The sequence below is a fragment of the Microcaecilia unicolor genome, chromosome 12 (assembly GCF_901765095.1).
Source record: "Microcaecilia unicolor chromosome 12, aMicUni1.1, whole genome shotgun sequence".
Classification (NCBI taxonomy): domain Eukaryota; kingdom Metazoa; phylum Chordata; class Amphibia; order Gymnophiona; family Siphonopidae; genus Microcaecilia; species Microcaecilia unicolor.
Genome location: NC_044042.1, coordinates 21,808,764 through 21,822,658, shown reverse-complemented (window position 1 = coordinate 21,822,658; position 13,895 = coordinate 21,808,764). Strand labels below are relative to the sequence as shown.

The 13,895-nt window shown below is 39.6% G+C and overlaps 1 protein-coding gene across 12 annotated transcripts in view; it reads left to right on the top strand.

Moving 5' to 3' along the window:
• ANKS1A (ankyrin repeat and sterile alpha motif domain containing 1A) overlaps positions 1–13,895 on the top strand; it is a 246,919-nt gene that overhangs the window by 56,113 nt on the left and 176,911 nt on the right. For all 12 annotated transcript variants that reach the window (XR_003943956.1, XR_003943957.1, XR_003943955.1 and 9 more), the window contains exon 2: positions 7,193–7,273. Coding sequence is in view for 7 of the 12 variants with exons in the window: in XM_030220444.1 (XP_030076304.1) it covers positions 7,193–7,273 (81 nt within the window). In the remaining 5 variants the exon portion in view is untranslated. The remainder of the gene's footprint in view (positions 1–7,192; positions 7,274–13,895) is intronic.

Below are 13,895 nucleotides of genomic sequence, written 5' to 3'. Positions count from 1 at the left end.
TCAGATATTTTCTGAGAAGAGTTGCAGATTGATGGTTAGTGCAGTTGTCTCAGAGAGAGAGAGAGAGAAAAAAAAGCCCAGAAAAATAATAGAATAACCATTAACTTTCTGGCCTGATGCATAATGGGAAAATAATTGGTACTATAAGAGAGAATTGCAAAGCACATCTTACACAAGGGGAGATTATGATCAGTCCTGGGACACTGACTGATCATACTCCTTCAGCTTGGCCAAACATTTGATGCCATATAGTGGGTGTGAGTGAGTTCCCTGACCCAAAGAGAACATGCTTTCATGTTTTGGTTCTTGTGGATGGTCACAAATAGTTTCCATCTCTACAGTCTTTCTGATTTTAATCTGCATAATGTTTGCTTTTGGCAGGGAGATTCGCAGTAATGACTGTAATTTTAGTAAAATGCAGATAGCAGTTCCAGCTGTTGTGATAGCCTTCACCAAGTGTTAGTGACTGTAATTATATCTTCTGGTACAGGAAATGAAATCTTATTGGTGCTACTGAGCCAAAAAAAAAAAAAAAAGACTTGGGTCAGAAACAAATGGCAGCTGGCTCTTATCACAAAGAAAAGACCTGCAGAAAGACCAGTACTCATGAAACAAACACATTCAGTTCTTTGTTGTTCTAACCTCTGAGACCTCAGAAGCTCAACAGACTTGGACTCCCAAGGAACAAAGAGTGCCAAAGGAGGGGTTTTTTGTTGGTTTTGAACAGTGTTGATGCCTTGGCATTTTCAGGGGCACAGTGCTGCTGTTATTGTTATAGCAAATCTAAATAAATAAATAGTTGAGATTAGAATCAAACCAACAACATGTTGTCTACTTTGTACCAAGAGATGAGGAAATAAACATCTGGATAATTCCATGATTTGGAATAGCTGAAAATTTGACACAGATGGTCTGTTCTCTAAGAATAATCAGGCGTTTGATGTATATTAAGCAGGGATTGAACCTACTGTTTTTTTTGGGGGGGGGTTCTCATTTAGTAATAAGCAGGGCATAATTTGTAGAGAAAAAGGAAGTGAAGCAGGAGAAGAGGATAGGGGAGAGGTCAGGGGAAGAAGCAACAGGAAGTGGGGCTGCATTAGGGAGTACGGGGTTCTCAACCCAGCCCTCAGATCACACCTAGCCAGTCAGTTTTTTAGGATATCCACAATGAATATGCATATTCATTGTGAATATCATGAAAACCCAATGGGTGTTTGTTGTGTCACAAGGACTCGATTAAGAACCATTGGAGTAGGGAGACTGTTCTCCGCTCTAGTCTTACCCTCTTCTGTGCAGGTTGCCTGGAACGGATGCACTAAAACAGAGTGTCCTGGTCCCTTCTGTTCTGGAATCTGAAAAGCAGTGGTAGAACTATATTCCAGGCCATTCCCCCAGAAATTGAATACCCTTGGTCAGGGTACTTGGTTTTTGACCCAGATCAATCAGTAATGCTTGTTATGACTTTGGATAAATTAATGAAGTAGCTGATTTCCGCCTATAGTGCAGTAGCAGCCTTGTATCTTCTCATCTTCAAAGTAGTATAGTTGTTACAGCCCTTTGGCTAAGGTATGTTGTTATCTTAATTAGCACGGCACATTACAGCGTAACATTCATTATTGATTTAAAAAATACAAATTGACATAATACATAAAATTAAGACAAAATCCTACATAATAAAAAAAAACATCAATACATTTTAAAATTGAGCATCCAACTTTCTCACAATCACAGACTTTTATTATCGACTAATTTTTCTTATTATAGGCAAGCTGGAACAAATGTATTTTGAGGCGTTGCCTAAACTTGAATAAATTAGTTACCTGATGCAAATTTAATGGTAACATTCCATAGAATTGGAGTAGCCACTAAAAAAATTAGTCTGTTCATGGGTCTCGCACAATCGAGCATGCTGATACATCTAAGGGCTTTTTTTTTCAAGGGGAACTCGGGGGTACTGAGTACTGGCACCTTTTCCATTTCCTGCTAAAATTGATCCATGGTCCCCAAGTATTAATGAAAGAGCCCAGGCTCTGCACACCAATGCTGTGTTTTCATAGATTCTGTGGCTGGTTGCAGGAAGTCTGGCTATTTTGGGGTGAATCCTTCAAGAGATCTCTCCATCCATAAAGGATAGCCTGACATTTGAGTACCGACACCTTTGTTGCTAGAAAAAATGACTCAAGAGCCGAGGTGGTCTACATACTATACCTTCAGTAATGAAGCCTTCCTTAGCATCCCTCCGGACCGGCCCAGAATGTGACTGATGGGTTGTGTACGCCTTCCAGCAGGTGGAGACTGAGATTACAGTCTACAGTCTGGGCCGGTCCGGAGGGACTAAAGGAAAGAAAATTAGCAGGTAAGGTCTAATTTACCCATACCTGCAGACACCCTTCCTCCAATTCCATACAGTGCACCACAAGTTAAGTGTCAATTTGGCACATAAGTTTCGTCACTAAAACAGAATTTAATCGCCACAACGTGGGTAAAGTGCAGTTAAGGATATAATTGCACTTAGGCATTATTCTATAAGCTAGTGTTTCAGTGTTTTAGCATGTAAGTGCAAGGGGACATGCATATGGGCAGGGCAGTCAGGTTACGCACTTGAGAGCACAAATGAGATGTTAATGAATGCTATTAGAGCATGCAATTTGTAATACAACAGTGCAGAACCCATCTGTTTATGTGAAATTTTTTTTAAATACAAATCAACTTATGCATCCAGCTTCTCCTATGTAAGCACACAACTATGGAACGCACTGCCAAAAGCCGTGAAAACAACCTACGACCATCTGAACTTCTGAAAAACACTAAAAACCTACCTGTTTAAAAAGGCATATCCTACCGACCCAACATAAGTGCCTGAACTCTGCAGCACAGCAAAACCACAGCTCGTAATGGACACCAAATAAACCCTTCCTGTCTTCTATCCCCATTGTTCCTGAAACTCATGAACCTTCTTCGACCACACCCTCATCTTGTATTTGTTTCTCTACCGGACTTGGCGAACGTCTTTACGGTACTATGTAAGCCACATTGAGCCTGCAAATAAGTATGGAAATATGGGATACAAATGTAACAATAAATACAAGTTGCAGAAATTCAAACATGTGACTGCTTTTGGACTCATGATGTGAAAATTGGCCATTCATGACTTTTTGGATCTGCAACTTTAGTTTTTCCCAGAGATGGTCACATATGGTTTTAAACAATGTAGCAACTTAGTTTGAACGTTCTGAATATAAAGGGCTGTTGCATATTAATACGTTAGAGTGGATAGTATGTATTCCCTTGTCCTTGGGTCTGTTATTCACTGTGCCTGGGTTTTGAAGAGCTTAAAAGGAACAAATCAGAGCAGTTCTCAACCAAGCCCTTGGGATACACCCAGCCAGTCAGGCTTTTCAGGATACCCACAATGAAGATGTACGAGATTTACATACAATAGAGGCAGTGCATGCCAGTTCATTGTGGATATCTTGAAAATCAAACTGGCTTAGTGCATCCTAAAGACTGGGTTGAGGATTTCTCAGTTTTTATATCCTGGAAATGCTGTTTTTTTTTTTTTTGCAGGCCCATGATAGAGAATGACTTTGTCCCTGTGTCATTTTCCATTTTGAAGCCTGTTAATGAACTGGGCTGTTTGAATGATGCAGACGACGATATTTTGATTTTTTTTTTTTTTTTTTTTTGGAAAAACAAGCAAACGTGCTTTGCATGGGGGATCCAGTACATCCTGCTACAAGCACATTTTCTATTGCGGGAAGGACTGTGGAAGACAGGAGAGCTAGACTGAATCCTGAAATTGTTGATTATTCATCCACAGATTAAAAAATCATAACACTGCCTCATAGGGCATATTTCTCCCCGGCTAGAGCATACAGAATGGGTTGTATTTTGTACATGCACATTTCTACATTAGGATTCTTTGGGGTATTAGAAGTTAGCTATTGTTGAGGTTGGAAGAGTAGATAATGGTGGTGGTGGTTGGGTTATTATAGTTGCTCATTGTTGTTATTTTCTATTTGTGATTTATAAACAACAGTTGCACAGTATATTGTTCCTTTTTATACTTTAATAAAAACATTTAAGGACAGAGCCCATGGGGATGGAGCGGGGACGGAAGGGGATGGAGACAGAACCCATGGGGACTGGGACAGACTGTCAGCTTTGGATAATTCTTGCATTGGCCCAATAAGAAGGTATCACAACCTGCAAAGTACACAGTGATGTCTAACCCAATTGGTATGGATTCCTGCTTATGATGTGTATGGAATTGCTTTCATTAGCAAAGGTGTTTGGTAACTGTGTATTCCAGGGGTATCCAGGCTGTGTCCTCAATCGCTACAGCCCATTGGGTTTTCAGAATTTCCCCACTGAATATGCCTGTGATCTGCCGGTGGCGGGAGGTGGGGATAGTGCTGGGCAGACTTATATGGTCTGTGCCAGAGCCGGTGGTGGGAGGAGGGGCTGGTGGTTGGGAGGCGGGGATAGTGCTGGGCAGACTTACACGATCTGTGCCCTGAAAAGGACAGGTACAAATCAAGGTAAGGTATACACAAAAAGTAGCACACATGAGTTTATCTTGTTGGGCAGACTGGATGGACCATGCAGGTCTTTTTCTGCCGTCATCTACTATGTTACTATGTATGGTCTCCATTTTGTGTATATAGATTTCATGCATAGTCATTGGGGAAATCCTGAAAACCCGACTGGATTTAGGACCGAGGTTGGACAACCCTACTTTAAAACGTAGCACAGTGTTCTTTGCTTAAAGCCTAGGAGCCAGTTGCAGCTCCCTCCTGTCTTTCACAAATAAATTCTCTCACTGCAAAATTTGGACCATTTGGTGACTGACTTTTGTTTATTTTCGTGATCCTGTGAACATGGTGTAGGCATTTGGGCACTGCACAATGTTGCAAGAAAACAGAACTGATTTTTTTTTTTTTCTGGAAGTTGAACAGACAGAAAATTTTCAGTGAAAATGAGGGGGTTACTGTAAATGGGAGGAGAGCCCTTCTTGATGGGGATGAAGACAGTATGGTGGAGGGCTGTCCAGTAGGAGAGGCAGATGGGGATTTGAATGTGCATGGGGGGAAACAGGATTTGCAGTGAGTGTGTATCATGGGACGTGAGCTGAGGGAGATGAGCTGCGAGTGGGGGTATACTGGCTAAGGAAGAGTGAATGTGGGGACCCAATTGTTCTGACCTGTATATTTTGGCTGGCTGTGTTATTAAAGCAGGATCCCTCTCCCTTGCTTAGGGCTCCAGCTGCCTTGTCTGGTGATAATTCTGGCTCTCACATTGAGAATTTCTTTGCCAACATGGCCTCTGCTTGAAAAATTGATCTAGGACCTGTCATTTTATATCCTTTTTGTCTGTTTACCTTGTTGTTCATCTTGCTCCTTTTCTTCTGTCCTTTTGAATGCTTTCTATAGTTTGAGCATTGTGCTGAGTAACTCCACAGGTGCCTCTGAACATACTTCTAAATATTTTTATCTTAGAATGAACTGCAATCCTGTTTGAGTTTATATAAGGTCTTTTATTGAAATTATGAGGCTGTGTAAAGATCTTGAGGGTAATAAGGGGGCTTAGAATGTCAAATAGTAAATGGGGAGTTTGAGGTCAGAAAGCACTGGTGGTAGTAATTTGAATTTTAGAAGTTACACAGATACAGTATTTTTCTTGTATAATCTTCGGATGTTTAGATGACAACAGGGTTTGCGTACCTAGATAGTATAAGACATAGTAACATAGTAGATGACGGCAGAAAAAGACCTGCACGGTCCATCCAGTCTGCCCAACAAGATAAACTTATATGTGCTACTTTTTGTGTATACCTTACCTTGATTTGTACCTGTCCTTTTCAGGGCACAGACCGCGTAAGTCTGCCCAGCACTATCCCCGCCTCCCAACCACCAGCCCCTCCTCCCACCGTCGGCTCTGGCACAGACCGTATAAGTCTGCCCAGCACTATCCCCGCCTCCCAACAACCAGTCCCGCCTCCCACCACCGGCTCTGGCACAGACCGTATAAGTCTGCCCAGCACTATCCCCGCCTCCCAACCACCAGTCCCGCCTCCCACCACCGGCTCTGGCACAGACTGTATAAGTCTGCCCAGCACCATCCCCGCCTCCCGCCACCGGCTCTGCCACCCAATCTCGGCAAAGCTCCTTAGGACCTTAGACTGTAGTTGTGTATGTATTTGAGAAGAGAGAATTTAAAGAAGATCTTAGACTCTTGAAATAATGTGTGTGTTAGTAAATGTAGTGCTAAATTTGTTCCCCAAACCAACTTAACCTGCATGAATGAATTAGTATGCGTTACACTTTAATGCACTTCCCATTATTGTCAGTGGGGCCTATTTGCTATTGCATTAAATAGCACAACACAGTTTAATGCATTAAACACAGGCTAGTAAATCTCAGCCTTAATGGGAACTCTGTGTTTTTATGATTGCCATGGACAGCTTTATAGCATTCTCTGGATGCTTTTAAATTGACCATACTATCTCTATAAAGCTTTTTTTTTTTCCAAATTTTAAATGATACTGCAATTTTAGAAGTTGAAAAATAGGATCTCTAAATTTTTTAGAACTAATTTCAGTAAGAGCTCTATCTGGCACCCATGGGTTAAAGGGGGTACAAGTTAATCAAACATGTTAGTAATTTGAGAGCACTCAGTTTCTTTCCATGCAGCAACAGGGGAAGCTATTCTGTTCCTAATTCAGACCCTCCACTCCTGTTTACTCCTCACACCCTTGCCTGCATAGTAAAAAGAAGGATAATTGAGCCTTTAAAGTAGAAAACAAATGTCATGCAGATTAATAATATGAAAAACCGTGAAATGATTAGATAGAGAAGGGGCTGGTGAACTGTGTTCTTGTCATCATTTGTGACCTTGTTTCCTGCCATATCGCACATCAAAGTTGTGCTTCACTTGTTCTCCTAGTTTGATTTATGCAAAGCAACATGTTGGTCACAAAGAAGTTCACAGAAATTTTTTGCCTTCCTTTATTCATGGCTTTACCCAAGAAATAAAAATAGCTCTGTGGGCCGACGACAGCAGACACCGGAGTAAGACTTTCAGAATGAAGAATACTCACCTTCTGTCTGTCCTCCCCAAATGTATGTGAATTTTAACGAGATCGAATGTTAACCTGAACCTGGATTTTTAATTCCATGTATTTATTTTCCAGCATCTGGAGGGGACCAAATGTTAACTGTGTGGACAGCACTGGGTACACACCTTTACACCATGCTTCTTTAAACGGCCACAAGTAAGTCATTTCATTTTGTGGTTACTTATTTTCTTCTCTTGTCATAAAGGACCTTGTCTTGAGAATAGAAGGCAACCAAAGCCGGAATCTGCGGCTGACATTCGCCACATGGCTTTGGCCAAAGATGAAACTGGATGGCACGGCCCCCTCCCCCCACCAAAAGCTGTAGGCCCTCCCCAAACCTACCTTAGACGCCCTGGTGGTCTAATGGCCTCATTAGGGCAGGAGCGATCCCCAGTCGCTCCTACCCATGCCAGCTCCTCAGTCAAAATGGCTGCGAGACTCCCACAGCTTTTCATAGGGGAGGGGGCAGGCTTTCTGTTGGGGGGAGGTGCAGCTTGCTTTTGGTTTTTTTTTTTTTTTTGGGGGGAGGGGGGGGGAGGAGTTTCAGCTAAAAATATACTGGCATTTTTGCCCAAAACTGAAACATGGCTAATCTGGATATCAGGCTGGTGTCTGTGCTGAAACTGAAATTCAGTCGACCTGATATTTTTTGCTCATTTTGTCCTAACTTGAGGAAGGGGTTTTTAGCTCTTAAAAGCTAGACAAAAATGTATCACCTTTATATTCTTAGTTTGTTTGTTTTTTTGTTCACTTTTATTTTTATTCTGAACTGTCAAACACACCGGGGAAGAATTATACACTAAAAACATGAGTAAGAGCAGAATGAAACTGTTCTTGGCTTTGTTGTGTAATATGCTCATAATCTCGAAGAACTGTGCTAGAGTTGTCTTGGTTGCTTCCTGGCAAGCAACGTGCACGGTCACCTGAAGGACTGGGACCTGATCACCAGGTCAAGACTTGCCCTCCTGTGGCTGGGGATGCTGTGTAGAAACAACGTTTACTGCACCTGGCAGCCCACAGTTACACAGCCATTGTGCACAGCCCCACTGGAGGGCTGTTGCTGCAATAACCAAGCTTAACTGGAAAGAGATGAACGGGGAATAATCTCTGCATAGTTGTAAAGGAAGTTTATGGTGGTTCTGGTTGAACTAGTGGTGATAACTGCTGGGCCAAAATTTTTAAAAATGATTAAATTCTGAAGAAAGTTTATAAATAGAAATAAAACTGAGAAAAGAAAATATGACTATGCCTTTTTTTATTAGACAAATTAGTACATTTTTGATTAGCTTTCTAAGCTAACCCTTCTTCAGATCAGAAATAAGCAAATGTTGGCAAATATTGGTGTGTATATATAAGTGAAACAAAAGCATTTCAATGACAGTCTCACAAGAAGAGGGTGGGGTGGGTTAGGTGAGAAACAGGGGGAGTTGGGTTGATGGAGAGACAGTGAGAGATGGATGGTAGATAAGAGGGTGACAAAGCAGTAGAATTTTATGGTTTATTATGGGCTAGAAAACCCAGATCTTTGTTAAGTCTTGTCTGGTGGGTGTCAAAATATTTAATCATTTTGACTTCAAAGGTCTTGGATTGTCTTAAAGTTTCCTTTTAGTATTCTCACCATAAAATCATTGATGCAGTGTTCTGGTTTTGTAAAGTGCTGTCCCACAGAGGTGACATCCTGGTTGGCACTGGTATTTTTCATATGATGTCTATGTAGATTAAATCTTGTCTTTAGCATCTGGCTTGTTTCTCCAATATAGTACCCTTCTTCACACTTTTTACATTGAATGATATATACCACATTTGAAGATGAGCATGTGAAGGATTCTTTTATGTTGAATGATTTTCCTTTGTGAATGACTGTGGGATCCTGTGAAATGTGTTGGCACAGTTTGCAGCTAGATATATTTTAAGGATGTGTGCCACTCTCTTGTTTTTCAGTTTCTATCGGAAGCTTGCTTTTCACTAGTTTGTGTTTTGAAATTGAATGTTTGAAATGTGATCTGGGGTTTCTGCCCTTATCATAGCCCCAATGTCTTTGAGGCAGTAGAATAAGATAAAGCAATCATGCTTTATTAATATTGCCATCAAAGAAAGGTTAGAAAGTTAAGGAAAATGGCAAGTGAATAGTCCAAATCCTGTTAGATATTTGACAGAAAACTTGGTAAAAAGGAGTTTACTGCTATAGGCTTCCTAAATGTTTTCTTAGTGATGGCAATTTTGTAAAGGGAGTATTACAAAAAAATCCAATTGAGTGAAAAAGTGCTGAACTGTCTAGCAACACTGCAGGAATATTACCCATGAGATAAGGCCCTCTAGTGACCCATGCCCTTTGGTGAATCGATTCTCCTTTCTGTTTAATTCTGAAGTGAGTAACTGTCATGAATCCTTTCCAACATCCTGTTCAACACTAGAAAACTGCTGTCAGTGGGAGGAAGACAATTAAGAAACTGAAGGATGAAAGTGTGCTATCTTTAACTAGGATGACATTGAGTGTTTAGAGTCATATAGGGTTCATTCTCTGCTATAATATTCCTTTGATATACTAGAGAATATTTCAACAAAATTCCCTAAGTCTTAATGTAGCCAATATAAATAGTTTCTTCTTAATTATATACTTCCAGATCCAGGTCCCTGGGGTGCTGAGTAGGGCATATGCCATCAGAGGTTCACAATAATCTTAAACAAAAGAGCCCAAAGTAAGAAAAAAGGAGAGTAAAAATTAAACGAGGGAAGGGGCAAAAGGGAGCATAGAAGGACAGTTCCAGAGGGGAAACAAAGGGGACATTCGGCAAAAAAATAAAAAAAAAATAAAAATTGAACCATGCAATTGCCTAAAAAATGTTTTGAGGGCAGTGTTGAATTCCCCATGGGACTGGAGCTGCTGCAACTCAATGGGGAGGGCATTCCAGAGGACTGGTCCAGCAACTGAAAACATAGTTTTCCAAAGGGTAGCAAAGGGTACAGTTTGAAGGGTAGGTACAATAAGGAGAAGCTGATCTGCAGAGTGTAGTGGCCATGAAGGAGAAAAGGAAAGTATGTATTGGCACATAATGGGTAGTTTGCCAAAAGTAAGAGTTTTATGAATCAAGACTAAGATTTTATACCAGATACTCGTGCTTACTAGAAGCCAATATTTTTGCCGTAAATGGGGGGGGGGGGAGGGGTGACAATCATATTTCCGACTACCATAAATCAACATCAGTATTGTATTTGAAGGTGACAAAGATCCTGTTGATGTAACCCATTAAACAAAGCATTGCAATAGTCAGTATTCGTAAGTACCAATGCTTGTGTCAAAAGCAATCTTATCTGATTTATTCATTTATTTTCTGCATTTGTACCCCACGTTTTCCAACCTAGTGGTAAGTTTAATGTGGTTTGCAATTAACTTAGGTAGACAAGTATCAACTTGTGTTTATTATTTTGGGTCTAAATATTTGTTTTTTTGCTCCTGAGCAGTTGAGTCTTTTTAGATTCTAAGCAAGCTTTATTACGAGCTTCTTCGAATTAAAAAGCAGACATAGTTCTTAAGTTTGCTATAATACTATAAAGAGGGTTTCCACTATGCCTTATCCTAAGTTTTCTTGTGTTTAGGTTCATATTCAGGTTATCTTATATGATTAACTGCTTAGGGAAACCATCTCCCATTACAATGCAATTACAAGTCTATAGAAAGATTTATTTATTTAGTTAGTTAGTTTATTCTTATATCCCACATTATCCAAAAAGCAAATTTTGGTTCAATGTAGTTTGTAATAAAACATATAACAGTATACATATAATATTGGAATGAGATTTCTACATTAATGATTATATATAGAAATATTTTTCAAACAGGTAAGTTTTGAAAGCTTTTTTGGAATAGAAGATAGGGTTTTATAGTTCTGATTTCTTTTGGAATGAGATTCCATTATTTAGGTCCTAGATAACTAAATCCAGCTATATGAACAGTCTTGTATGTTACATTTTTATAACTAGATAGATGTAATAGTATATATTCTCTTGACATTGGCTTTGCATTTCTAGCTGACAGGACAGTTAGGGTCGTCATATAGTCTGGTGCCATAGATCTTGAAACTACAGTAGAAATAGGAGTTCCAAATGTAAGTTCTGCATCAAAAGTGACACTACAACTCTCGTGCTCACTAGAATTATAACAATTAATGCCACTAAAGCACTTTACAGTTGTCAACACAGTCTTTTAAATCGATCTAATCATCTAGACCTCAGATTTCCGGTGTGTTTATTATACTTCATAAACTACACCTCTCCGCTGTATCGTTATACTAACAGCGGGAATCCTCATTAGTCTTGATTACTGAATTTTTTACTTTTTTACTTTTTTCACTTAGCACTTATCTTATTTTCCCGGCTTTTTCACTGGTTAGCTGTACAGTGCGCTTCTGTTTCGTAACTTCTTCATCTGGAGCTATAACTTTAATATGCCAGTTCTTGTGCCAGTTATGTCTTTTAGCTACTTAGCTTCTCCGTCTTTTTACTTGCATGTAAACGGAGAAGCTAAGTAGCTAAAAGACATAACTGGCACAAGAACTGGCATATTAAAGTTATAGCTCCAGATGAAGAAGTTACGAAACAGAAGCGCACTGTACAGCTAACCAGTGAAAAAGCCGGGAAAATAAGATAAGTGCTAAGTGAAAAAAGTAAAAAAGTAAAAAAATTCAGTAATCAAGACTAATGAGGATTCCCGCTGTTAGTATAACGATACAGCGGAGAGGTGTAGTTTATGAAGTATAATAAACACACCGGAAATCTGAGGTCTAGATGATTAGATCGATTTAAAAGACTGTGTTGACAACTGTAAAGTGCTTTAGTGGCATTAATTATCAAAAGTGACACGCAAAATTTTAATAGATTTGACAATACAGATAGGGCTACCAAGGAGATGTAACTGTTTCCTGTTTGTCGAAAGAGGACTACGAGAAAATGACTGCCTGAGAATGAGAAAGTGAATATGGAACCACTGTTCTGAATCAGATTGAACTGAGTAGACAGAAAGGTGACTTGCCTAGATACTTTGATAGATTATATCATCTGATGGCACAGACACTGAATCCACCTTTGGAGCTTTCCAAGAAACACACACAGGTCCTTCCCATGGCTGAGTGATGTGCTTCAATTCATTTTTCACCAAGAGCAACAGATGCATTTTTCTCAATTTCCTACTTTTGTGGTTCTTTTCTTTTGTTTTTTGAAAAAGAGTGCCTTAATAAATTTTCTTACCTCTTAATGAGTTAAATCAGGATTTTCAATAGCTTTATGGGAAGGCAGTATTATAAACCTTGTATGAAGAAAACTTGAAGACATTTTAGTTTTGCTGCTCTGTGCTCTGGAGCACACGGTTCAGAGTGAGACATCTTTAAAGAATACTATCAAAACAGGGAAGTTCGGCCATCCCAATAGAGAGGTGGCAACAAAGACAAAAGAAAGCCAGGAGCCTTTAAGGGGAGAGCAGAGTAAAGACTTCAGATTATCCCTGTCAACTTGTAAGCAGCTTGTAGAATCAAACACAGAAACTCAGTTTGAAATGTCTGCATACAAATGCTGGAAGCCTAAAAAATAAGATGGGAGAGTTAGAGAATATAGCACTACATGGAGTGGGAGGAAAAAAGTCTAGGAACTTAGAACAGTAATTGATATTGGTAGCCATTTCTCGTTACATGAAGGACAAAAGGCACCATCTGAGGTTTTCTTAGTTTTTCTTGGTTATAATAGAAAAATACTGTTTCCACTACCAATTGTTGAGAATAAAATTTATTATTTTTATAATAGTCTATTTATGCTACCTTCTTCCTTTTTGATTGATTTCAACTACCCCAGTATTGACTGGATAAATGTCATGTCAGGAAATACTAGGGAGGTAAAATTCCTGGATGAAATAAATGACTGCTTCTTGAAAAAACTGGTCCAGAAACCAACAAGAGGGGAAGCTGTTGATTGTGCATGGAAGATACTTGTATACATTGGAGCAATGCATGTAAATATCTTATATAGTCATTAAGGGTATCCTGAAAACCAGGCCAGTCTGTGGTCCTTGAGAACCAATTAGATTTTAGAGAAGAGTAGAATCCAGTAAGGTTATTTGAAACTGAGAACATACATGGGGGTGATCAGTAATAATTTCTAACCCACATTATCTAAACATTCTAGGCGAGGAACAAAAAGTACATACAATCATTATTCTTATGACCCATATGCTTGAATAAACATATGGGTTTTCAGGTCGGCATTCTGTGCAGAGCGAAGCTTGGCAGGCAATGCATTCCACAACTTTGGGCCTTTAATATAAAAAATGGAAGATCCTCTATTCCTTCTAGGTGCACCTGCCGAAATGATGACACCTCAAGTAACTGTTTTTGTGAAGATCGCGGAGAATGTGAGGGTTGATAGAAGCTTTGAATGGAGCTGAGTATTGGGGAGACACAACTATTCAACACCAGGACCAAAATTTTAAATTTAAACTCATTACAGTATTTCATAGGAAGCCATTGTAGGGACTTCATGACAGGAAAAATGTGATCATAATGTGAATATATATATATATTGATTTTAATGTTGTTACCTGAAAGTGTTTTTTTCTGGAAGCAAACCATTGACTATCCTATATCATAAAACGCACCTCCAACGTTCTGAAGCCAAGAAAATGAAGCCTTTAAGCCTTGAAGCATTCCTGCAACGTTCCGGAACTACGGCTTCAGAACGTTGGAGGTGCATTTTATTATATAGGATGTGCTCAGTGCTTTTCTGTAGCACATGG